Source organism: Euprymna scolopes, chromosome 13 (assembly GCF_053919585.1).
Source record: "Euprymna scolopes isolate OS-2025 chromosome 13, ASM5391958v1, whole genome shotgun sequence".
Classification (NCBI taxonomy): Eukaryota; Metazoa; Mollusca; class Cephalopoda; order Sepiida; family Sepiolidae; genus Euprymna; species Euprymna scolopes.
The window spans coordinates 5538818-5565344 of record NC_136494.1 but is presented as its reverse complement, the minus strand read 5'-3'; the positions used below and the strand labels follow the sequence as shown (position 1 = coordinate 5565344).

Genomic DNA, 26527 nt, shown 5'->3' with positions numbered 1-26527 from the left:
TCAATTATGGAGTCACGCAATTCTTACATTATCTTTTCACATGTATTATTCTAGGTTTAATTTGGTGAAACAAAAAACGAAACAATGTGTTTGTAGAATCTGATGAAATATATATTTGAAATGCTGCGTCTATGTATATGTCTATAAAAGGCTCCGGCTGTCCAGCGGTCCACCACGTTTTTTGTTGTTATTGTTTTGTTTTTGTTTTTGTTTTTTTAAATAATATGTGTCCCACCCCCCAGAAAAAGCGTATTCTGAACAGTATCTCCCTAGATCTAGAAACAGATACTCCACACCGATAAAATAAATCTTTTTGTTCATATTTGTTGTTTTGATCGTTCTTAACAAAGGGGCATAACTTTCGTTACAAGCCGAAGCACGCAACGCCGCAACGGAATACAGCAGAACCCTGGACTACGGAATTTAAAAAATAGCCACAAAATACAGTACAGTATATAATACACATGTATATAATCAAATAACAAAATAATTAACATCGTACGACGGGGCAAATACCGTAACCAGGGGCCGGAAAACATCGTATTCCACATCGTAACCTGAAAAAAAAAAAAAACGTATTCTGGAACCACCGTATCCCGGGGTTCTACTGTATATCAGTTTCGATTCAAATTATATATATATATATATATATATATATATATATATATATATATATTATTTTTTTATTACCGTTTTATCTGTTTGGTTACATATGTTTCGGATGTTGGACCATGTTTACGATCCAGCAGCCTCGTCAGACCTTACAGAAATGGTTGTTCATATATATATACTAGCAGACTGCCCAGCACTGCTCGGTCGTAAAATACGTTTAAATATGATATTTTAATTAATGCAGAATTCGTATTTATTAATATACTAGCCTGGGTGCTCGGCGTTGCCCGGGTGTTTGGAGGTGTGTGTGGAGCAAAAAAAAAAAAAAAAGAAGTGGTAGTAGACAGGCTCGAACCGGTACCTCAAAGGAGGAAAAGAATATGAAAAAAAAACTTGACGTGTTTGCTGTTGCGTTCATCACCAAACTGGAAGTGACATGGGTTTAAATTAAGGCTAGACAATCGATAAGAGCCGATGACTTTCGAAAATATCGGCAAAAAAGCACCCTCTCTCTGTAGAAAAGTGGCCAGTTGAGGATGAAAGATTTAATGTTTTAGTTAATTTTTCGATATTTGTCATCCGAAGGATCGAGCTTCAAAATGATACTGATCTCGTGAAAATCCGTCGCTCTGTCGAAAGTTTTAGTCGGACACACAGACAGGTGACATTTATATAATAGATTATATTGAACTCAATATATAGTAATGATTTAAAAAGTTAAAAAAAAAAAAAATGACTCGTGCGCCACCACTGTGAATCGAAACCAAACGGTTTAACTTACGATTTACTTTTCCTTTGTCGTTAATGCCTGACTTATGAAGACATGTATGCTGCAATGCTAAAAATTAAAACATGAACCAATAGCTATTACGTTACGCATGTATATTCATAATGCCGTCTTTCAATCCTCACCTGGCAAATTCCTTGTTTTTTTATTAAATTTTCACTTTTACACTGATTTTTCCCGGCTAAACCCTGAATATAAAATTCTACACGGGTTCGAATACTGTATATATTAAGTTTCATGCCTATATCATGACAAAGGAGTTTGGTAGGCAACATTTTTAAACAAAAATATATGCGTATACATAATATATATGGAAAGGGCATTGTGTTTACTATAACTTTTTTACGCAAATATTATGCAAGTATAAATCATGTAGAATATCTGCATGAATATAATTACACGTAATAGTTAACTAATGATGATAATCCCATAAGAAAACCGAAGCATCTAATAGGGAATTAATTAAAATGAATGTTTAAAAGAATATGCAAATTAGCTAGATATTTTGTAGATGAATGCAAATCCACAACCCATATATAACAAAGTTGTATTTTCTTTTTAAATAAATACAAAAAAAGAGTTTTTGATATGACTATCAATACACAAAAAACCTAAATTTATATATATCTCTCTGACTGACGTAAATGAACATTTAAAATTAAAATGTTTAAATTCGACGTTATTTCACGCGGTTAATGGTAGCCGAATGGATTAGGTCTTCGCTAAACCGAGCCAGAGATGTCTCGTGATGCTGGGTTCGAATCGTTCGACTGGTATTAATCGTGACACCCTGCACTGAAGATTCCCGAAAAGATGAAACACTAGTGTCTGTAGGTATTTAATAATTATTATAGTAAAATAATATATATATATATATATATATATATATATATATATATATATATATATATATATATATGGGCAGAAAACTTGGAGAAGGAGTTTACAAATCAAGGCACAAGTAAGCTAATAAAAATATGTAAACATTGCTATTTATATAGTAATCCAAACCAAATAAAAAAAAGCTCAATACATTCACTGACGATAGTAGAGCTTACGATATATAATAAGAAGAACATGTTGTAGAATACAAGTTTACAATTAGTTTTTATTATTCGGCAGAATACTCCAAAACTGTTGTGTTAGGTAATCCTTAATCCGCAGAGTTTCAAAGAATACTTATTCTCCTCATATTAGCATTTCTATTGATTTGCTGGTTACTGCATAAAAATTTTTATGAATTTTAGTCATAAAATATAAAAAAATATAAACAGAAAACAATTCTTGCGAACAGTTCTTTCATAAATATTTTGAGGAAAAAGTCAATTAGACGCATATAGGCATATAGTCAATTGGTATATATATATATATATATATATATATATATATATATATATATATATATATATATATATATATATATATATATATATATATGAGCACGCATAGAAATGCTAATATCCAGCATTCCTATCTGATTATTTTGCGAACAGTTTTTCCTCTGATGAGAAATATAAGCATTCTTTGAAACTCTGCGGATTAAGGATTACCTAACACATAAGTTTTGGAGTATTCTGCTGAATGATAAAAACTAATTGTAAACTTCTATTTTACAACTTTGTTCTTACACTCATTTATATATGTCAAGTGGCTTCATATCTCGTCCAGGGCGATTTCCATAAACAAAAAAATCTAGGGCAGTAAAGATTAACCCAGAAATTTAAGGCATTTACTGTCATTGTTTTGCAAACTGCTGTGAATCCTTGATAACCAAAACTACAGGAAGAAAACACTCAACTCCCCAACCACTTCCAACGTACTTTTTTTTAACGATTTAAGTTAAATACGCGTATATTTTTTCATATGTAACATTTACGAGTTACCAGACGAAGTGCCATTTTTCTTTCGAGTTTTTTTTTTGACAAAGTAAAACATTAATAATATAAACAAACACGTATACATTCTCCATTTGTTTAAGTTTTTATGAATGCATAAAGAATTATTGGTTAGCGTGTTTTTCATAAAATTTATACACAAAACCTTTACATGCTTGAAAATAAAACAATGAAATTATAAATCAATAATATCGGGAAATTATTTATTGAAACTTGATTTTTTAAAGTCATTAAATAAATTAGACACCTATTTTCTCTGGTAAGCAAGATTTCTTATATATATATATATATATATATATATATATATATATATATATATATATATCTGTAGAAATATAATTTCTTATAATATATTTCTTATAATATATATCAATCCTTATTTAAGAAGCTCAATATAATTACAGAACAATATAGAGAATAAATGACAAAAAATTATATTCCAAAATTCACGATGTTGACTATCTTATAATTTATTCCTTTAATTAAGTTGACTTCTACCATTCTTGACAGTATCTGTTTCGTAGCGCAAAATCAATCACTTAATTATTATATCAATCAGTGAATCTATTATGCCCTTAACTCATCAGAAGAAATAGCAACAATCAATCCGTTAAAAGGAAATGAAGTGTGATTTGACATTATTAAAATCCGAATATGTTTCAGACAGATATTGTTAAATAGCACGAAGTGTTTTTGCTTAATGGTCTTCTTTTCTTTTTGTTTTTTTTTTTTTTGTAATTTTTCCATTTTTCGAATGGTCATTCTTATGCCTTGGTTGAATTTGTGTAGAAAAGTTCTGTAGTTGTTTTTGTCCATCTGTTTTTTGTTTTTGTTTGTTTTTTGTTTTTGTTTTTTGCAAATACTTTTAACTGATTTTCTTCGGTCATCTTCAGCCAACTTTTGATTACTGTTTCGTTTAAACTCTGCTTCAGCTCAAACTACATTTAAATTACTTGAAATAGTGAAACGTCTCATGTGTAAACACACACACGCGCGCGCATGCACATAAGGCACTTTGTGTGTGTATGCGTGTGTGTGTGTGTGAGAGAGAGAGAGAGTTCCTTAAGAATGAGCCGATTTTTTGAAATTTCACACATGCGTACCTCAGCTGCCTGAGAATGTTCTTAGATAGGTTTTGTATTGGAATGCCTCCGATAAGTATTGAAAATCGAAGAAATTCCAATAAAGAAGGAACAGTCCGAATTCAACCAAAGTTAACCTTTTTATACCGCCTAACACCACAAGTGCATTAGAGAAGTTTTATCAACACAAAAGCAGAAGGGACCGGCGTATAAAATCAAAAAGTAGGCTCTTTGATAAGACATGTACGCGTTCAAAATGAATGTTTCTGTTTTGAACACAATTGACTTGATCTTTTACATTTTTAATTTTAATTCAAGTCATTATATAAAAGTAATTTTATAAAATCGACAGTAGGTTCTCTACAGTGCAATATAGATTACAATCAATTGTTGACTAAGTCACTGCAGGAAAACGTGAAGCTTCATCTCGGTGCACCGCTGTGGGTTCCTGACTAGAGCAGGCAATCGATTGATTTGATTGACGAATGGGCGCTTTCATCGATTTCAAAAACAATAAAAGTATTGGAAATGTGGAATATTCGTGGATCCTCATTTAATCCGAGAAACGTCGGGGCTACCTGCTAGTACATAGATACATACACATATGAATATATAAACGCATACCTATGCATATATATACACACACGTACATATAAATATACATATATATATATACGCGTACATATATTTGCATATTTTGGCAGCAAGTCATTATTCAAGCACATCTGATTGAACACGACAGAGTTATTCTTTTTTCCGATTTGTCTGGATATCCGAACGGTCTTTTTAATTTAAACTGGCATGTTGTATAAAATGGCGCCCAAAGTTTTTCAGCCATATTCTACTCAAGCGCTTTCTATCGGTGGATCCAATTATCATCAGGAGAAATTGTTGTTATATTCTTCTTTTTCTTGAGTCTTGGTTTATTTATAGTTGCTTTTTTTATATAAAGGTGGGTGCAGGATTGTTAGAGGCGAATTATGCACATATATATGTACACATACTTATATAAACGCATCATACATTATATATATATATATATATATATATATATATATATATATATATATATATATATATATATATATCGTGTATATGGTAATGAATAAAATTAGTACTTTATTTATGTATTAGTTCCAAGAATTCAAACATAACGAATATTTGGTATACGATCGTTTCTATGCCGATTTGAATAATTTTATTTGTATTATACTTTAGATGATTCTAAAAGGTCTCCTCATCATTGCCCTCATCATCACATACCTCACAAAAGAGACTTTGCTAGTCTCTCTTGACTATCATTATTTCTGTGCAAGGTGCTCGACTGAGTTTCAATCTTTGATTCCTCTTTGCAAGACATTCGAAGTGAGAACTCGTATTACTACCACAACGGAAAACACTTTCCTTTCTCTTTTCTCTATTTTCTTGTAAGATCTTCCCGCCAGTAGAACACATTGCCATGGGACTGCTTCCCTGTTGATTACAACATGGTCGTCTTTAAATCTAATGTCAACAAATGTTTTTCATGAATCGTCCGATAAATCATTAAACTTAATGCATAACTTTTAATCACTGTTAGTACTCCCGTAGTGTTCCCCATCTCTCGGCTGACAATTGTCATCTTATTTACCCTTATCCTTGAGTGACTCTTGGCCATGATAAGTAGTGACCAAATCGTAAAAAAGCAAAAAAAAAAAAAAAAATCATCTTCAATCCCTAAGAATTGTTTAGAACGGACTAGTTTACAAAATATACACCTACAAAACAAATTAAGGTTAACTCACAGTTTAGTGGCCTGGGCGTAATTTGATGAAAAATTGCATATAGGCGTTAAAATATTGTTTTGTCTTGTTATTGTTAAAGAGGAGTGGTCGTACTTGTCAGCATCCCATTTATAAAAGCTGATCAAATCGTAAAAAAGGAAAAGAAAATCATCTTCAATCCCTAAGAATTGTTTTGAGCACATTAATTAATCTGAAAACTAGAGGGGGGGGGACTTGCATGATCGTAAAATAGGCTTAAATATATTTTAATACATGCATATTTCGTATTTATTATTACAGAGTCAATTCTCTATTGAATATTATATTGTACCTAATATATACTACTGATTTCAAAAGCTAAAATAATAATAATAATAATAATAATAATAATAATAATAATAATAATAATAATAATAATAATAATAATAACTTGGGTGCCATCAGCTGGAATCGAAACCAAAACATTTTAGCGCTCCACTCCAGTCGCGTTCTTTACCATTTGAACTATCGATAGATAGATAAGACAGATTTAAAACTAAACCACTTCAAGCTATGAATGAATTTGTGCATGCGCAAAAGTAATTGAAATATGTCGACAAGTTGAAATGAACCATTTACATTTCAACTTGCCGACATATTTCTATAAGTGTTATTCATCCATCCAAACAAAGATTTTTCTCGTTCTAAACCATCCTTGGTGTATGATTACTATTTTCTATTAATTTCAGGCGGTTGACATGCCGTGAATTCTAACAATAGAAGGTGCTCGACTGAGTTCCAATCTTTGTTTCCTCTTTGTGAGACATTCACAGTAAGAATTCATCTTATATATATATACACACACACTCCTATGAAACAAATTAATCTGGTATTTCTGCATTTATCAACCCGCGATTTCCACGAAGTTACTCGGGTGTGCCCGGTAGATGACGGGAAGGACCAGAAACGGTCGACAAGTAGTTTTCTGGATATTAAGACATTTTTTTTTTTTTCAATGTATTACTCAATGAATTTCAGTGGTCGTCGCTATTCTTAACATGGAGAGGAGGGAGTTGAAATAATTTGTGTGTGTGCGTGTTTTTTTTTTTTTTTTTTTTTTTTTTTAATAAGGCTCGCCCGGCTGTTTTCGGTTATTTCTGTCATCTGCCGATGCCGGGCACACTTGAGTAACTTCATGGAAATCGTGGGTCGATAAATGCAGAAGCACCCAAATATTAATTGGTTTTCGACATTAAAGGATCCAAGAAAAGGTTGACATGCCGTAAATGCCCATAATCATCCAATGGTCGTCCATCATCTATCCAAATGAATCGATTTTAAATGAAGCGAAGAACGAGAAATTAACTACAATAAAATCTAGTCATCTACATATGTATGGAAGAGAAAATGGAAAAAACAAACAGGGGAAAAACAATTAAACACAGGAAAAAAATAACAAACGAAATATTCACCGGTTTCATTCAGATCAACGAAAGACTATAGAGATATGTACAGTTTCGATATGAAATGACTCAACGACAGTCGATATGCCGAAACAAAATCAACAACAAATTTCTATCAGCTATTCCATCTCTTCCAGCCAATAAAAACATGTCTCGCCACAACCATTGTAAATATTTTTCTTTTCCTCCTTCGTGTATTTAAATCTAAACGGAACTTCCATGAGCAGACTTTCTATTCAAGAACTACCCGTCTTAAGAACACGCTTCAAGTATGTACATAAATAATCACTAACTTCCGTTTGTATGAAGACTCCATTATTTTTCTAGCGATTATGTTAAATTTTAACATATCGACACATTTAGTCTTAAGATTATAAGCGTAATACTAACTCGATTTTAACTCGAAATGGTTTCTCATTTAATAATCAACAAAAATAACAAGATACCAAAAAAAAAAAACGAAGATTTATCGCCTATATGCACATCATTTTCATAGACATTGTTCAGGCCACTAAACTGCGGTTTTCCCCAAATTAATCTACAAACCGATGCGTATGCGATTGTATATAAAATATGGGTGCTTTGTTGCCTTTTTTAATTTTTTTTTTTTTTTTTTTTTACTAAAAACATAATAGCAGTTATTCTACGCGATGAATTTTCGTAATTTTTGGATGTATCACTATTTTCGACATGACAATTAAATACTGTTGTTTTTGTTTTAAGCATATTTAAAAAAAAAACAAAAAACAAACAAACGATCTGTTGACTATCATAGCAAATGTGTGTGCAGTTATGACCCAAAGGACGGGCGACATGCAAAAAAACAAAAAACTTTTTCGGACATCCCCTTTCCCTTTTTAACTCACACTACTCCCTTTTTGTTATTCCTCTCACCCCCCCCCTCTTACACATTAAATGAACTTCCTCCTCCTCCTCCTCCTCCTCCTCCTCCTCCTCCTCCATGCGACTATACACTTTCTCTTCTCTATTCCGACGCTCAGATATCAAAACAGATCCATGTGTTTACCAAATTTAGCGGTCCTTAAATCAATAGCGGATAAACCAATGTTTTTTTTTGTTGTTTTTTTTTTTTTGTATTTTTGTTTAATAATTTAGGTATTATTGTAGATTAACACCCCTGTACACACACACAACAAAAAAATCTTAAAATAAAAACAAATGAAATTCTACTTCTTTTAGGCGATTACGTGAAAACTGACGGAAAAATAGAGACAAAACAAAAAAATTACTTTAAGAAACTTAAAAATGTAAAATAATCCCCAAATTTCCGTGATATTGTATAGTTTTAGGGCAGTTAACTAGTAACTACTTCTGGAGATTTTCTTTTTTTAGAATATACTTCTTTTTTTTTAACATTTGCGTGTGGTTTTGCGATCTTGCCGCTCGGACTTAGCGTTAGTGATAAAACAGTTTGGTTAATTACAACACCACCAACAACGAAAACAAAAAATAATTTTTTAAATTTATTTATGAAACTGATTCCCACTCTAAATTCTAAATTAATTGTTTTTATTTTTGTTTGTTTTCTTTCTTATTTCCGTTAAGTTTTTCCATGTGTTCACCTGCAATCGCCTAAAAAAGTAGAATCTCATTCTTCTTTTTGGGAGGAGGGGAGAAGGATGATTCAGCAGATGGTGTTCATCAATAATTTTTTTTTTTAGAAATGATTTTGGGTTGGGGGGCAATTACCTGTAGTTTTGCAACCTTGCCACTCGAACTTGGGGTTAGTAGTAAAACAATTTAATTAACAACACTAGAAAATAAAAATAGAATAATTTTTTAAATTCATATAGGAAACTGATTCACACTCTACATTCTAAAATAATGGTTTTTATTTTATTTGTTTTCTTTCTTCTTTCCGCTAAGCTTTTTTTAAAAGGTGTTCACACGAAATCACCTAAAAAAGTAGAATATCATTTAAAAATTTTTTTTTTTTTTTTACAGAGAAAGTTGATTCAGTAGGGGGTGTTAATTTATAAATTTACCATAAATTTTGTTTTATATATAAGACTTACCCAATGGTACCATGAGATCCCAGAGATGTATCTGTTGCGAAATTCTCCCACTAATGTGGAAAGGACGGTGACCACTTTTTTGGGCCGCAGTGGCATGAAAGTTCCACGGTAGTCCTCAAAAGAATAAATTCCAAAGTCAGCGACGAAAGACATAGTTTTTAGCTCCGTTATTGGCATTTTGGGGGGTTTGTTTGTTTTTTGTTTGTTTGTTTTTTTTTTGCTTTAGATTTTCCTTTAGATTTTTCGGATGGGGAGAAACCGGAGAGAAGAGATTCTTCACCTTTATATCACGTCTATGATCACATCTGTGGCTTTTCTTATTTAAACAGTGCTGTCGTCGTCGGCGGCGGCGGTACAGCCGTTTCTCATGACTGTATCTCAAGCTAGTAAAACTGTGCTTAGCTTTCGGCAAGGAACCTCTTACTGACTGTGTGCCCACACGTTCTCGCTCCTTCATCCACCTCCTCCTCCTCTCTCTCTCTCTCTCTTTCTCTCTCTCTCTCTCACACACACACACACACACACACACACACACACACACACACACACACACACACACACACAGAGTTTGCCAGATTCTGGGTGCCTTAAGAACAGAACGAGGACTAGGAGTTTGAGAGGTGGTCGGGAGAGGATAACCACGTTTCGAGGGCGGTGGGGGTCTAGGAACTGAATCCAAAGACCTACCAAACAGACAGCAAGGTACCGATGCTATTTGTCACTCCACCCTTCACCGGGTCGCACCCCGGCAGTTCTTTTATTTTTTTTTTTTTTTTTCTGTTAGAAAAGGCAAGTGGAGAAAGAACTCATCCAGAAACATTTAGCATTTAAAGAATGCATTCTTCGTATTTTTTAACACACAAGCATATATATATTATAGATATTTGCGAACAGCTGTTTTGTTGTTTCACTGCTAATCAGTGTAGCTAAAAAGTGGCAAGCATGTCAATCCTAAGATTCGAAACCCAGACGCCAGATCACTTCCAACCGTGATCAGTGGTGCCGAGTTGTCTTACCATCTGAGCTTATGAACCGACTAGTATAAAGATTTATTTATACAAACGTTTTGGCTACACATGTGCATACATGTTTCAGCCACGACTTAATTCGAGGTCTAGCATAACTAGTATGCTGACAGAAGAGTCTGGGAAAATGAATGAATTTTGAAAATGATGAACTTAAAATTTCTGCTCGTAACAAATTTTAGTCGAAAGGCAGGAAAGCAAAAAACGCATTATTTATTAAAAATATTTTTTTTTATTGCATTTTCACCTCTTTGGTCTAGAGGGCTACTATCTGGGACATAATTTGTAGGGAGTTGAGCAGCAAGATGTCTGTTTACAATACACTTGAACTTCTGCATGTCAGTAGAGTCGAGGAAACAGAAACCCGAAAGGAAATTCCAAAGTCTATCAGTCCTAAAGAAAAAACTATTAGAGTAGAAGGATTTCTTTTATCTATGGATTTCTACTGTGTAGGGGTGGGATTTTGCTGCTTGTTGGGTCTGTCAGGGGTATTTACATCGAGGGGGTACAAGGGCTTGTAATTGGTCGGAGCACCTACGATTAAAGTACTTGTAAAACAGGCAGAGGGATTCAACATTTCGTTGATGAAACAGAGGTTGAAGCAAAAAAAAGAAAAGATATTCCCCATGGAACATCTCTGATGTGATTCCCGATGGCATCCCAGTCAGCCCTATTGTAGAACCTTGTCGTCTTGAGCAGTGGCTCTTCAACTTTAAGTCGAGAGTTTAGGGTGATGTCCATTATTATCACAGTGTGATCAGCATTCCTGAAAAGGCAATGGGCACTTGTTACACAATCCTCAGGAACTGCGGTCAGAAAGAAGTCCAGAAGTGAGGCTTGCTGGTCCGGATTATCTGGGAGACAGATCAGGAATGTTGCTGTCTGTATCGAGAAATGGGATATAAAAAAGTTATGTGTGATGCTACCAACTGCGTAAGTGTAGTTCGAGAAGCCAAGCCAACTACTGTTGTGGACATTTAAGTCACCAAATACATGTTTTTGGGTGCTAGTGTCTAGGGAGAGTGCTGTTAGAGATATGATTGATTAGAGTACAGTCTTGAGTCCAGGGAGAATGATAAAGAAAGTATAAGTTAGTCTAAAGCACATGAAGGCCTAGTCGTCTGATTCTTGTTTACGTTCTCTAGTTATGAGGAGGGTGTTACGAATATAGACTCCAATTCCGTGTATGTGTCTGTCAGAGTCCTTATGACAAAGTGTAAGATAATCAGACATGTTAAAGTCGCTGAGATTTAAAACTTATAAAATTGCCAAAAAAGGTGATATATATATATATATATATATATATATATATATATATATATATATTTCTCGTAGCTAAATTGAATATTGAAATGCTCATATCTTTGCCGCTTTGGGATGAATTTTGCTTTGGTGGTTTTTTTTTTTTTTTTGCTTGGTTATCTTCTTTGTGGCCTTGCGAGGTCACTAATATAGATATACTACCTTTTTGGCAATTTTATAAGCTCCAAATCTCAGCTACTACTGATGAGAATTTAACAAATGAACGTTCGTTGGAAAGCTAATGACCTGAATTGTGTAGAGAGCTATATGACATTTTCCCATCAGGTCGCACATTAAGGGGATCATTCACCACCCCGAGCCTATTTTTTGGCGCTTTTTTACAGCCATAAAACGTTTCAATCATAGTCATTTGTTTTGCTAGTTTTGCATATGAATTACAAAATATTTTATATTTTCCCAAAATCTCTGGCCTTGATGGATGGGAGACTAAAACTTGCTGCTATGGATTCAACTGATCCGAAATAACAGCAAGGGGAGACTTGATTCCAAATATTTCTCATATTTTATATCTCACCTCTTTAGTTTTCATACATAAAGTAAATTTCACAATGTATAAAGATTATTTAATACTGGAGATATTCATAATCGTACCCTATTTCCAAAAGAGGGGAGATGTAACGTATTTGAAACCATAGCAGTAAGTTTTAGTCTACCCTCCATCAAGGCCAGAGGTTTTGGGGATATATATATATATATATATATATGCATACTCGCTATTTTAAACTTACGTATGACAAATAAAATAAAATCTAATTAAAATTAAGTATGACAGACAAACAAAAATGCTATTTCAAACGTCAGCATGACAGACCAACAAGAGTCTCTTAGAGAGATGCTTGAACGTATCTAATCGGAGCTATGTCCGTTCAATCTATGAATCTTATCAACGAAAATGCTATGACAAACATAATTTTAATACACTTAGGAAAATGCAATTTGGAACTCAATTGTGACAGACCGACAACGGACGTACAAAGCCTCTGACTTTTATACAAGTACGCATCTAAACGGTCGCCACTTACAAAAGGCAAGTGCTTGAGATAATATCGTTTTGATTAAAAACGTTATAACAAATTTAAGTTTCTGCAAGAAAATGCGTGAGGTGCTCCACTTAAAAACGATACAAATCTAAAGTCATACTTGTTTCGTGCCGTCAAAAGAAAAAAACCCTGGTTAACTATATTCATCCCCCTACTCCCACTGAGGAAAGATGTGACACAAGGTCGGAAGGTGGAGATTAAAAGGTTAGCACACAAGAGGTGGATGCTCTCTGGCTCTACAAAAAATATCTCCGCAACCATGCTGCTATTCCACAGTAGGATTGATTCTGACGATTAGTAATGAACTTCTAAAAGAGAAAAGATAAAGCCTGGGAGATTGGACCTTCTAGAACTGATCAGAATAATATGTCAGCCTGACAGAGCAAGGCTAGCTGATGCCACACCAGCCCACCTTCTGTCGGACTTAGTGTCAAGGACATATCCTCGACTGGTATGGTGTGCCCGAAAGAATTTTGGTCTTCTAAGTTAATCCTGGTTAATAGTATTTATAAATATAACCGAGCGTGAACGCACATATGACAGCAGAAGCTGTATACAAATGACCGAGCTGTGTGTGAGGTGACATCACAATGAGGAAGAAGGAAAGAAAAGATTATAAGCACACTGGCGTACAAGACTTTTGAATAAGAGACAAGGTGTTATTTTAGAAGTACCTGTAAATAAATGCCTGTTGTTTCAAATGAAAAAAAAAATGAGTAAAATTCTTTCCTTGTCTTTTTTTTCTTGTGACTGCATACAACGTGTGGGTCCCGAGTGTTGCCATGTAATAATCACGTTACATAAATCCAAGTATCTGAAATTTGCTCAACTTCATTGTTTTTGTATCATTTGGCTTCTTCGGACTGCCGTTTTCATCTTGAGTATTTTATTCAGAACGTTTCAGGTGTATTTTATTGAACTTGAGTCTTTTTGTTGGACTCAAAAGTCTGCATGGAATTTCGAACAGAACCCTTTATTTTAGTCATGAGAGTAGCCTACTCTCATTCCATCCACTATGATTGAGTAAAAGTCCTATGTGTGTGTGTGTGTGTGTGTGTGTGTGTGTGAAATGGCACTAACTTCATTCAGGTTTAACCAGCTTCCTCCAAGGGAGAAAGTTCCACGGGAATATGAAATTCACAAACGGTCCTCAGTCGCATGTATATCCCCATTATAGGAGATGTCAACGTTAAGTTTTTGCAACTCTTTCAGGGAAATGTTGATGTCCTCCTACATACAGCGCCTGATATTACCAAATTGGTTACCCATTTTAGTAATAACCAAGCTCAACGTTGCTTAACTTTGGTGATCTGACGGGAACCGGTGTGTCAATGTGATTATGCTGTATACCTAAGTAATTTCGCAATTATATTTTGTGGGTCGCCCACACCAAGGATTGGCCCACACCCAGGATTGAACCTTCAACATCTAGAAGAATGTAACTTAGAAATTAATTTACCGAGTACATTATCCGCTACGCCACGCACCCTTGTTTTACTTTGAATCCAATCCTTTGGTTAAATTAAAGTAAAAACTTAGTTGAAACTGTCAGAAAAGGAAACACAAGTTTTGCCATCCTTCACTGCCAGAACTATAAAAAGTCTCGAGGCAGCTCATGCGTGTTAAAATGATGCAGTAAATTGAAAGGACCATTACAAAAATTCATTTCCAATAAAAGAATTAAACTCGAGAAAAGATATGAAAACGCTGCACACGCTTTTAAACCTCTTTTTTTATATGGCCCCGGCCAACGCCGGGTAGCCCTGCCAGTGTACAATAAAGAAGCAAATTGTAGAAAAAGAAAAACAACAGGTGATATTATCAGTATAGAAAACACATATATGACTCATTCTTACCTTCTTGGGAGGGGAGAAGTTTCAATTCGCATACTATCCAGGAAGCCCTTACAGAAGTGATGATTAAGCCTTCAGCCTCCGTAAGACTATAACTTTGAACTGATCGTAACTTAGCATCTTTATCCGTTGCGCCATATGTCCATGTGGAATAATCCATATAATACAGATTATCAATTCGCATCTAAAAGATTCCCAAACAAAATATTAGATATACCCCAAAATATATATCATTAATTTTACGTTTCTTTTCTTTCTTTTTATTTATTTTTTTTTTTTGAGATGGGGATTGATTATTCGTATTATTTCGATTCATCAAACTACTATTCTCACCTTGATTGTGATTTTCACAACGTTTCGGTCGATGTAACCTCCGACCTTCTTCAGGTGTATCTTTTCAAACTCTGGAGTTTGGACGGAATTTTGAATGGAATCCTTTGTTTACTTTATGGAGGTAGCATGTTCTTGTTCCGTCCGCCATGACTGGATAGAGGTCCTAAACAATTCGCAATTGTATTTTTCAGTCGCCCAGACTGAGAATTGAGCCTTCAAGTTTCAGGAGAGTATCACTTTTACAACTGATTTTTTTTTCACGTACTCTAACCAATGTGCGATTAGTTCTTGCAGATAGTTCTAATACAAATTTTGGGGGTCTTAAACTTATTTTATTTCTAGTTGTTGTCGAGTTCGATGGAAGCATTTCTGTGTTCAACAAGATACATCCTGAGAAGGTCAGAGGTTACATCAACCGAAACGTTGTGAAAATGACACAGACGACGAGAACAGTAATCCGAAGAATCCAAATAAAACTCATATATAATTAATTTTTAAACTTCTGATATTATTGTGCATTCTAACAGAAAATTTATTTCACTACAAAAATTGGTGAAATTAGAAATACCCAGACATTTAATTTCAATTAATTAAAAAAAAATAAACACAGATGATCCAAAAAGGATACAATCCCCCCCCCCCAAATCCAGATGATCCAAAAAGGATTAAAAAAAAACAAGAAAACACAAATGATAAAAAAAGAATACAAAAAAAAACCCAGATGATCCAAAGAGGATTAAAAAAAACCCAAAAAAACAAGAAAGAACACAGATGATCCAAAAGGATACAAAAAAAAACAAAAAAAATCAGATGATCCAAAAAGGATAAAAAAAAAAACAAAAAAAAACAGATGATCTAAAGAAGATACAAAAAAAAATGCTTTTGAGTAAGAATTGAACGGAAAATATATTATTATCACTATAAAACATAAATCAAAATAAATTATTTAAAAAAATTGTTGAACTATTTCATTCCTGGATTATTTTAAGCGATGCAACACTGGCTGGAGCTTATAAAATATTAAAGCAAATATTATTTCAAAACCAAACAGGACAGAGAGAGAAAGCTTCTCTCATCTTCATATGAGGTAGCAAAAAAAACAAAAAAAAAACAAAACAGGTGGAGCATTCAAAGAATTAATTTCCCCCCTTATTACTGTGCTCATTAGCGTTGGCAATTAGTTCGCGTTTGGTATTTTGCTTACTCGAAATGAATGCAGCATTAGATCTTGTAATGACCCCTTGTATTTATGGTTGATCTATTTCTTGTTTGTTCTTGTGGGTTTTTTTTTTTTACCCACAGACACACTAATACAAATTGACCAATCCTGATGAAACTTGGTATGTATATTCAAATGAGCTTATAGGTTATTTTAAACACGCCTCTGCAAAGTTTAAATTGAATCTAACCACATCATTTGGATTCTTCAGACTATTGTTCTCTTCTTGAGTTTCATTTTCACGATGTTTCAGTCGATGTAACCTCCGACCTTCTTCAGGTGTATCTTGTTGAAGTCACTAATCTTTCTGTCAAACTCCGTAAATAGCACAGAATTTCGAACGGAATCCATTATTCAATCCATGGGGAGTAACATGTTCTCGTTCTGTAAGCCATGACTAAATAGAAGTCCCAAGTATTTTTGAGTGTCGTCCACATTAAGGATTGACCTTTCAACCCTTAGAAGAGGATGGCATCTACTACTAATTACAAGATTGGATTGAATCCAATTCCAAAATATAAATTAGATTCAGAAAATTCTGGTGCAAAAATATCTCGGAAATTGCTAATTAATCTATAAAACAAATATAAAATTGAGATTTCAGCTTAAGATGAAAGAAAAATGGTGCATGCGAAAAGGAAATGATCTTGCTTGCATGATAGAAAAAAAAAATTATCTCGCTTGCATGGGAAAAGGGAATGATCTCGCTCGCATGTAAAAAACATATAATCTCACTTGCATGGGCAAAGGGAATGATCTTGTGTATGGAAAAAGGAAATTATCTTGCTTGCATGAAAAAAGGAAATGATCTTACTTGCATGGGAAAAGGAAATGATCTCGCTTGCATGGGAAAAGGGAATGATCTCGCTTGCATGGGAAAAGGGAATGATCTCGCTTGCATGGGAAAAGGGAATAATCTCGCTTGCATGGGAAAAGATAAATGATCTCGTTTGTAGGTGAAAAGGGAATGATCTCGTGTGTATATATATATATATATATATATATATATATATATATATATATATATATATATATATATATATATATATATATATATATATTCTTGTGTGCAGGGCGTTTGCTCAGTGGGTAGAGTGCTTGCCTTGCATGCAAGAGGCTCGGGTTTCGAATCCTGAGTTTGGATGTGTCTAACTGATGAGCCCAAATGAGGGCGAAACTCGTCTTGGACTTCCGGTTCTTTGACTGTTATGGCTCTTGTGAGCTGCGACGTTGTTTGGCTGTGGAATTTATTATATATATATATATATTATGGCTATGTAAAGACCAATTTTAAACCTGTTCGAAAACATTCTTTATTTTAGATTGTGAAATTAAAAAATAAAAATGAATACGTCAATTGACCGGTTTGGAAGCTCGCTCAACAGAATTTTAGTGCCGACTTTTTTCCATCTCTTAGCAAGTCGCACTCTCTTTACCATCTCAAAATTCTAGAAACTATATATATTAAGACTCTGAGATCTCTTTGCAAACAAAATGAGACTCTTTTAGGGCTTAATCTAGTTTCTATTTAATAATTAATTTCACCCTCTTATTTAAAAAAAAAATTTTTTTCACCCTGCTTTTTCGGCTCCAATTGATTGTCCCCCCCTTTTCTCTTTTTTAAAACGCAATTTAGCTCGATTTTAGCTCTGTTAAGCGAGCTTCGAAACCGGTCAATTGACGTATTCATTTTTATTTTTTAATTTCACAATCTAAAATAAAGAATGTTTTCGAACAGGTTTAAAATTGGTCTTTACATAGCCATAATATATTTTGTACCCCGCAAAAAATATTTATATATATATATATATATATATATGCACACACTAGAAGGATGTCCGTTGTAGGACACGTAAAATTAATTCTTCAAACCGAAAAGCTTTGTGCCATTTTCATATCAAACAAAGATTAAAATCAAGAAAGTAAAATACATATTTTCGATGCCTCAGAAGTTGTTTTCAGTGATGTAGTATTTCACTGTAGATTTCGATTTTACATCATATAATGCTACAAAACCTTATGCCTAGAATCTTTATTCCAATTGCTATCAAAATCCATTACATGATTTTGTTTCTAGAAAATGTTTAAGCCTAAGATGAGAGGTTCTTAAGAAGAAAGTGAAACTCAAGGAATCTCGCTTAAATTATTGCAAATCTAATATATTTGTATTTTCAAAGAGAAAGTTGTGCCTATAAGCGCTCTTATAATACCCTAAAATATATTAATTGATGTCGAATATCTATGGTTAAGTTTTCACAAAACTAAGATTTACCTTAATTTTCACAAAAAGCTTCCACTTCATCTTTTTTCCCTTTGCATAAAACAAAATTAAAATTAAATATAGCCAACATTACTCACCGTAACGACTGTTAGCTGTGTTACAAAATTCATGATGCATTGATTTGTTAGTTTAAAAGTGAATTCTTTAATGCAAACATACAAACATATAAACACATAAACATACAAACATATAAACATATGACCTTATAAACATATAAACATATACACAAATGAACATATAAACAAATGAACATATAAACATATAAACATATGAACATATAAACATATGAACATATAAACATATGAACATATAAACAAACATATAAACATATAAACATATAAACACATAAACATATAAACATACAAACATATAAACACATAAACATATAAACACATAAACATATAAACATATAAACATACAAACATATAAACATACAAACATATAAACATATAAACATAGAAACATACAAACACATAAACATACAAACATATAAACACATAAACATATAAACACATAAACATATAAACACATAAACATATAAACACATAAACATATAAACACATAAACATACAAACACATAAACATACGAACACATAAACATATAAACATACAAACATATAAACACATAAGCATATAAACATATAAACACATAAACATATAAACATATGAACATACAAACATACAAACATATAAACATACAAACATACAAACATACAAACATATAAACATACAAACATATAAACATACAAACATATAAACATACAAACATATAAACATACAAACATACAAACATACAAACATACAAACATATAAACATATAAACATACAAACATATAAACATACAAACATACAAACATATAAACATATAAACACATAAACATACAAACACATAAACACATAAACATATAAACATATAAACACATAAACATATAAACATACAAACATACAAACATATAAACATACAAACATATAAACATACAAACATATAAACATACAAACATATGAACATATAAACATATAAACATATAAACATATAAACATATAAAAATACAAACATACAAACACATAAACATATAAACATATAAACATACAAACATATAAACATATGAACATATAAACATATAAACATATGAACATATAAACATATGAACATATAAACATACAAACACAGAAACATACAAACACATAAACATATAAACATATAAACATATAAACACATGAACATATAAACATATAAACATATAAACATACAAACATATAAACATATAAACACATAAACATAAAAATACATAAACATACAAACATATAAACATATAAACATATAAACATATAAACATACAAACACATAAACATACAAACACATAAACATACAAACATATAAACATACAAACATATAAACATACAAACACATAAACATACAAGCATATAAACATAAACATATAAACATACAAACATATAAACATACAAACATACAAACATATAAACATATAAACATATAAACACATAAACATAAAAATACATAAACATACAAACATATAAACATATAAACATATAAACATACAAACACATAAACATACAAACACATAAACATACAAACATATAAACATATAAACATATAAACATATGAACATATAAACATATAAACATACAAACACATAAGCATACAAACATACAAACACATAAACATACAAACATACAAACATACAAACACATAAACATACAAACACATAAAACATATACGCAACTTTAAATCTAAATAGAAATAGTTTCATTTATGTTTTGCATTATCAAAACTAATAAAATATGCCGAAAAGTTCAAAGGATGGAATACTGCTGCCACATCTGGGCAGGAGCTGCTAAAAACAGCCTATCTTGCCTTGACAGAGAACAATATAGACTTCGTGGTTTAGTGGGGGATGCCCTTTTCTCTTCCCTGCAACCTCTCTCCCACAGAAGGGACGTTGTGAGCCTGTCTTTGTTTTATCGTTATTTCCATGGCAAGTGCTCGTCTGAGCTCCAATCTCTGGTCCCCCCTCGCCAATCTTTCACGAAAAACACCCGTCTAGCTTAAACTACTGTTAATAATTTTCCCCACTCTTTATCTGTGCCTAAATCAAAATGTAGATTCCATGAACAAAGCTTCTTTCTTAGAAGTGCACACCTGTGGAACTCTCTTCCGTTTGCCTGTTTCCCACCTAACTACAACCTGGATGTCTTCAAGTCCAACATAAACAAATTTCTGATGAATCGCCCCCTTAAGTAAGACACTTTATCAAATTTCCAATGCTAACGATTACTACGATACTATTTCATTGATCACTGTACACGCAATAACCCTTATCCCCGAGTGGCTTCCGGGCCTTGATAAGTGGTGAATACCATATAAAAAAAAAAGCTTGAATTTGTTTAAGAAAGATCCTTTTGTTGATTTAAAAACAAAAATGTACAAAAAAAAAAAAAAGCCAAAAAATTCAATTTGCTGAACATTCACATAAGACCTGTTTCTCATCATGAAATATGTCTTTTAAGTATTTCTCAGCATGAAGTTTAAATGATTCAACCGAAAGTAGCAGAGAGGAATTTATCATTAGTTTGGCTGGTACCAGATGAATGTCTTACCTCGACCAAAAACTCAGTTTAGGACCCCCATTGTTTTGTTCTGAAATCATTGTTTATAAATTCAGCACAATTATGTTTACACACCAGTTCTCACCAAATCACCGAAGTTAAGCAATGTTGAGCCTGGCCAGTACCAGATGGGTGACCATTTCAGAAGGCGAGGCACTATATATACAGCGAGGTAAAATACAAGGTTGAGGAACTAACGCGGTCTATCCTTCTCTCGAGGGTAGATGGGACTCTCTTAAGCCATGGTAGGCACCCCATCTAGTGATGGCGTCATGATAAAAAATACCCTTGATAGCCCTGGCGAAGCATCAAGTATTCGGCTACCGACAAGATTTGAATTACACTACAAACGTGTAGTGAGTTCAATCTCGGCTGCGGCCGCGCTGGGTGGATGGTTTATAAATAATGAGTGAATTGAGAAAATAATTTCATCTTCACATATATTTAAAGCAAAAAAGAAGGAAAAAAAACATGATATTAATTAGATAAAATAAAATGGACGGCATCAACAGAAAAAATACTCCAGACAGTACTAGGTATGGCCAAAGAAAATTAGCAATATCCGGCTAGAAAAAAAAAAGAAAGAATATTGGAATACAAAAATTAAACACAGATCATTGAAATAATTCTACGTCTACACAAAGAAACGTCAGCCAGAAGAGAAGTGACAGAATTCTTAAAACCATGCAAAAAAAAAAAAAAAAAAAAAAAACACTAAAGAAACTTATTCGTCATATATTTGGTAGACTTAGGAATCTTCATGTCGCTATAGATGTGCACAGTCAAACAAGCTCCAACCCTTGTTCCATTCCTGCAATGTGACATCCCTATACTTGTTTTACATGTACTTTAATGGAATGTGCTCCAACGAACTTGTAGCACTGGTTTCCTCCTTAAATTAAATGCCCTCGACTAATCCGACAAACAGCAAAATCCCATCCCTTCCATTTTGAGGTCACCAGATGCCGGAAAGCTTTCTACTCAATGAAAGTTTCTTCCCACAATGTGCTAAGCTTTGGAATCCCCTCCCTGTATCCTGCTTTCCCGAATGTACTGACATGCAAAAATTTTAGTGTAATGTGAACAGATATCTTGCTGCTCAACTCCCTACTTAGAATGTCCCTGTAAGCATGGTCGCTAATTCACAGTAACTCCCTTACGTCTTAGTGGAAATTTGCCTTATTTGGGTGAATGTTTATAAAAAAAATAAAAAAAAGAACTATAATAACAGACGGTAAGATGAAGCTAACTGTCTTTGAAATGAAATGTTTAAGAATTGTCCAATGGAATAACTTTGCCAGATAGACTAAGAAATGAAGATATAAGAAAAAGGCTTAATGTAAATAGATTCACCAACAATCTTATTAAAAAAAAAGAAGAAAAAAAAAGATGGGGATTGTACAGTTAAGCCAACAAAACAACTAAGGTAATAAAAAAAAAAAAAAGCCCAAAAAAACAAAAACAAACAAAAAAAACAACAAAAAAACAAAAATAAATACACAAAAATAAATGTTACCATAGCAAATAAAACTTACTTTTTTCCTACCTGGTTCATTGTTTTGTTTTTTTTGGTTTTTTGAGTTTTTTTCGTGTGTTTTAAATTAGTTTTAAATACTCTTTATTTCTTCGTAAATATTTACTTTTTATGAGTTTTCAGTTAACAAGATGGCCGCCAACATAAACATAAAAGGAACATGAAAAACACAAATTTCAAAACGAGGCTTGTTTCCCCATAAAGAAGAATGTCAGCAACCATCTTGTTGGCTACCAACTCGTATAAAGGGAATATTTGGGACGAAATAAAGAGCATTTAAAATTACTTAAAAACAAAACAAAAACAATGATGCAGGGAGGTTGCAAAATAACTTTTATTGGCTATGGCAACATTTATGTGTTTGTATGTTTGAATTTTGCGACCTTTTATTTTGTTTGTTTGTTTGTGGGCTTCAGTGCACAACACTCCAAAAAAGCTTAACGTGGTTTGGACATGTTTCCTGGCAGGCAGACTCCAATTATGTAAAAAAATATATATAAAAGAAAATTTCATGCAATAAATATGAAGAGAATCACCACCAAAACGATGGACAAATCAGATAAGAGTTAAGACTGCCATTTGTGATAGCTGAAAAATTGGCATAAGATCGTGATACATGATGGGATTTTGTTCTCAAGCATGTGGCGAAGCTTTCTGGTGTATGCAAAAATGTCAAACATGGATTATAAATTTATATTCTTCGGACTACTGTTCTCATTTTCAGTGTCATTTTCACAACGTTTCGGTCAATGTAACCACTGACTTTCTTCGGGTGTATCCAAATTTCCGAGTTTGACAAGATACATCTGAAGAAGGTCGGAGGTTACATCGATTAAAACGTTGTGAAATGACACTCAAGATGAGAACAATAGCCCGAAAAATCAAAATAATATAAATAACCAATTCTTATCTATTCAGAAAGAATATGAGTTTATAATACAAGACTTTGGAAAATTTTGTAATGACAAAAATGAATGATGAAAGAAAAGGGGAAACGTGAAGCTGTGGTGCATTATTGTACATGAAAAGAAGAAGAAGAAAAGAAGTCGTCGTAGGAAGAGGGGAAGAAAAAGAAGAAAAGAAAAAAAGGAGAAAAGAAAGAAAAAGGAGGAGAAATATCTTTAAATATTTAAATAAAATTATTTGGGGGAAACACCAGATGTTTTTGCATACAAATTCCAAGGATCTTCTGATTGTATACAGAACTAACATTATCTACTCCTTTACCCCTGACAGAGAGAGAGAGAGAGAGAGAGAGAGAGAGAGAGAGAGAGAGAGAGAGAGAGAGAGAGAAACTGCAAGACAGAAAGAGAGAGAGAGAGAGAGAGAGAGAGAGAGAAAGAGAGAGAGAGAGAAAGAGAGAGAGAGAGAGAGAGAGAGAGAGAAAGAGAGAGAGAGAGAAAGAGAGAGAGAGAGAGAGAGAGAGAGAGAGAGAGAGAGAGAGCATACTAGGTGGTCCTGTAAGTGATGTTTCAGCAGCTTTGGAATCGTCTATACTTGTATCTATTTTATGCTTTTAAAATGTTGCAAGAAAAAATTATATAGAGACACATGTAACGACTTTTTTTAAATAATAATAATAAAAAAAATAACGTTACTGCAAATGTGTGTTAATCTTAGCCCATTCGATGATTTAGTCACGTGATCACTCATTAATAGGTGCGACTCAAAAGCTCACTTCCCTTCTTTGATTTAATCAGCAAGGCGACAACATCATTTGTTTACTGCTCCTAGTTCACCTAAACTCGTCCTGAGACTTGTGGTCAATCGCCTCTCTTTCAAGCCATTCCCTTGACATCTATTTGATAAGTTTTTTTACGGTATCTACATATTAGGAAACTTTTACACGTATGCATATTCCAGTATATTACTGGGGGTGACGGTTTAGTTTAGTTTGATTGTTTTACAGCATATCAGCTCTTTTCAGCAGTGACGTTCAGATAACTTTTTAAGAGCAGGTGCTCAAGTAAAAGACGATGTCTCAGTGAGGCGCAGGCTTAATAATACATTCCTCTGAAAATGTCACTTTTAAAACTGGAGTAAAAGGGGAAGGTGCTTGAGCACGCCTAGCACACACACACACCGTGGGCACGTCTCTGCTTTTCAGGTTATTTAATGTCTTCTCCGGTCATTTTGGATTAAGTTCTTAGCTTCAAGTTCTTCAAATATTTATTTATGGTATTTGGTTTGTTGTTTTTGTATAGGAAAATTAATGTTTTTGTTTTTCACTTGATTAAGTTTTTGGAGAAGGAAAAGAAAAAAAATGTCATTAATGTTTGGTGCATTTTAGGTTAGAAAGTCAGATGTGATAGCAGGGTTTGACAGTTGCAAAGTGGTTAACGACACGGACTGTAAACCTGGATATGCCAAGTTCGAATCCATTTTGTTCCACAGAAACTTTCAATAAACCCACAATTGGCCATGTGTCTAACCTCCTAGAGAGGGGGTGAAAAGTGGCTAAGTGGTTAACGACACGGACTCGAAAATGTGGGCGAGTCAAGTTTGAATCCAGTTCGTTATCCAGAAATTCTTTCATCAAATCTTGTCTTCTGGAGTAAATAAAAATGTTCAGATGTATTACTTACAAGCACAAATAAATCCTGTTATATTTTTATAACATTTTATAGTTCTTTTAATTTAACTCTTATTTCGAAGTAATTCACAGTTGCATTTTGTGTATCGCCCGCACTGAAGATTGAACCTTCAACCTCCAGAAAAGTGTACATTACAACTGAATTTTACCAAATACTTTATCTACTATGCAACAGGTCATGATGAACGACACTAAAAATGCAATTGCAAATTAGTTAAGACTTCTATTCAGTCATGGCTGATAGAATGAGAGCATGCTACCTCTGTGGATTAAATAAAGGGTTCCATTCAAAATTATGTGCAGATTCCTCAGCTCGACAGAAATATTCCAGAGTTCGACAGAAAAATTCCAGTTTGACAAAAAGGTTCCAGAGTTTGACAGAATGATTCCAGAGTTTGACGAAAAGGTTCCAGAGTTTGATAGAATGATTCCAGAGTTTTATAAGAAGAAGGTCGGAAATTACATCAACCGAAATGTGCAGATTACGATGAGAACTGTAGTCAGATTAATCCAAATAAGACGAATTATCAATCCTCATCTCAAAAATTCAGAAAAAAAATTACTAGTAAATTGGCTAAGTCGATTAACTACAAGAAATATAATTCTCGTTGAAGGTTCAATCCTCAGTGTGGGCGACACCAAAAATATAACTACGAATTACTTAGGATTTCTACCTAGTCATGGCTGACAGAAAGACACCATGCTACTGCCGTGGATTAAAAAAAGGGTTTCATTTGAAATTCCATACAGATAAGTTCGACAAGATACAGGTAAAGAAGGTCGGAGGTTACGTCCACTGAATGTTGTGCAAATAACACTTTTTTTTTAATTTAAGTTTCTTCTATTTGAAAAAGGATACCACAGAAACGATGATTGACTTGTCATCAAGAAACGTCGAATGTAAGTTAACTCATTTGACCGTTTTGATGGCCATCAAGTACAAAATGTTAATCAGGAAGTGAACCTACTGAGAGGCGAGATTTTATATAAGCAACACTTTCTTGGCGGGGGGGGGGGATCTTTACAATAACAATCAGTTCTACCATTCTTATATGTGCCAATCTAAACTAACGAGATGAGA

The 26527-nt window shown here is 33.3% G+C and overlaps 1 protein-coding gene across 28 annotated transcripts in view; it reads right to left on the bottom strand.

The window, feature by feature from the left end:
* Positions 1–26527, bottom strand: part of LOC145291925 (tensin-3-like) — a 1436242-nt gene that overhangs the window by 1093046 nt on the left and 316669 nt on the right. For 2 of the 28 annotated variants that reach the window (XM_080137806.1, XM_080137823.1), the window contains exon 1: positions 9618–10147. The exons of 22 other annotated variants lie outside the window; for them this stretch is intronic. In XM_080137806.1, the coding sequence (XP_079993932.1) occupies positions 9618–9794 (177 nt within the window). In that variant the 5' untranslated portion in view covers positions 9795–10147. Of the gene's footprint in view, positions 1–9617; positions 10148–26527 lie in introns of those variants that run through there. 4 more of the 28 variants (XM_080137788.1, XM_080137789.1, XM_080137793.1 and 1 more) reach the window with 3 other exon arrangements.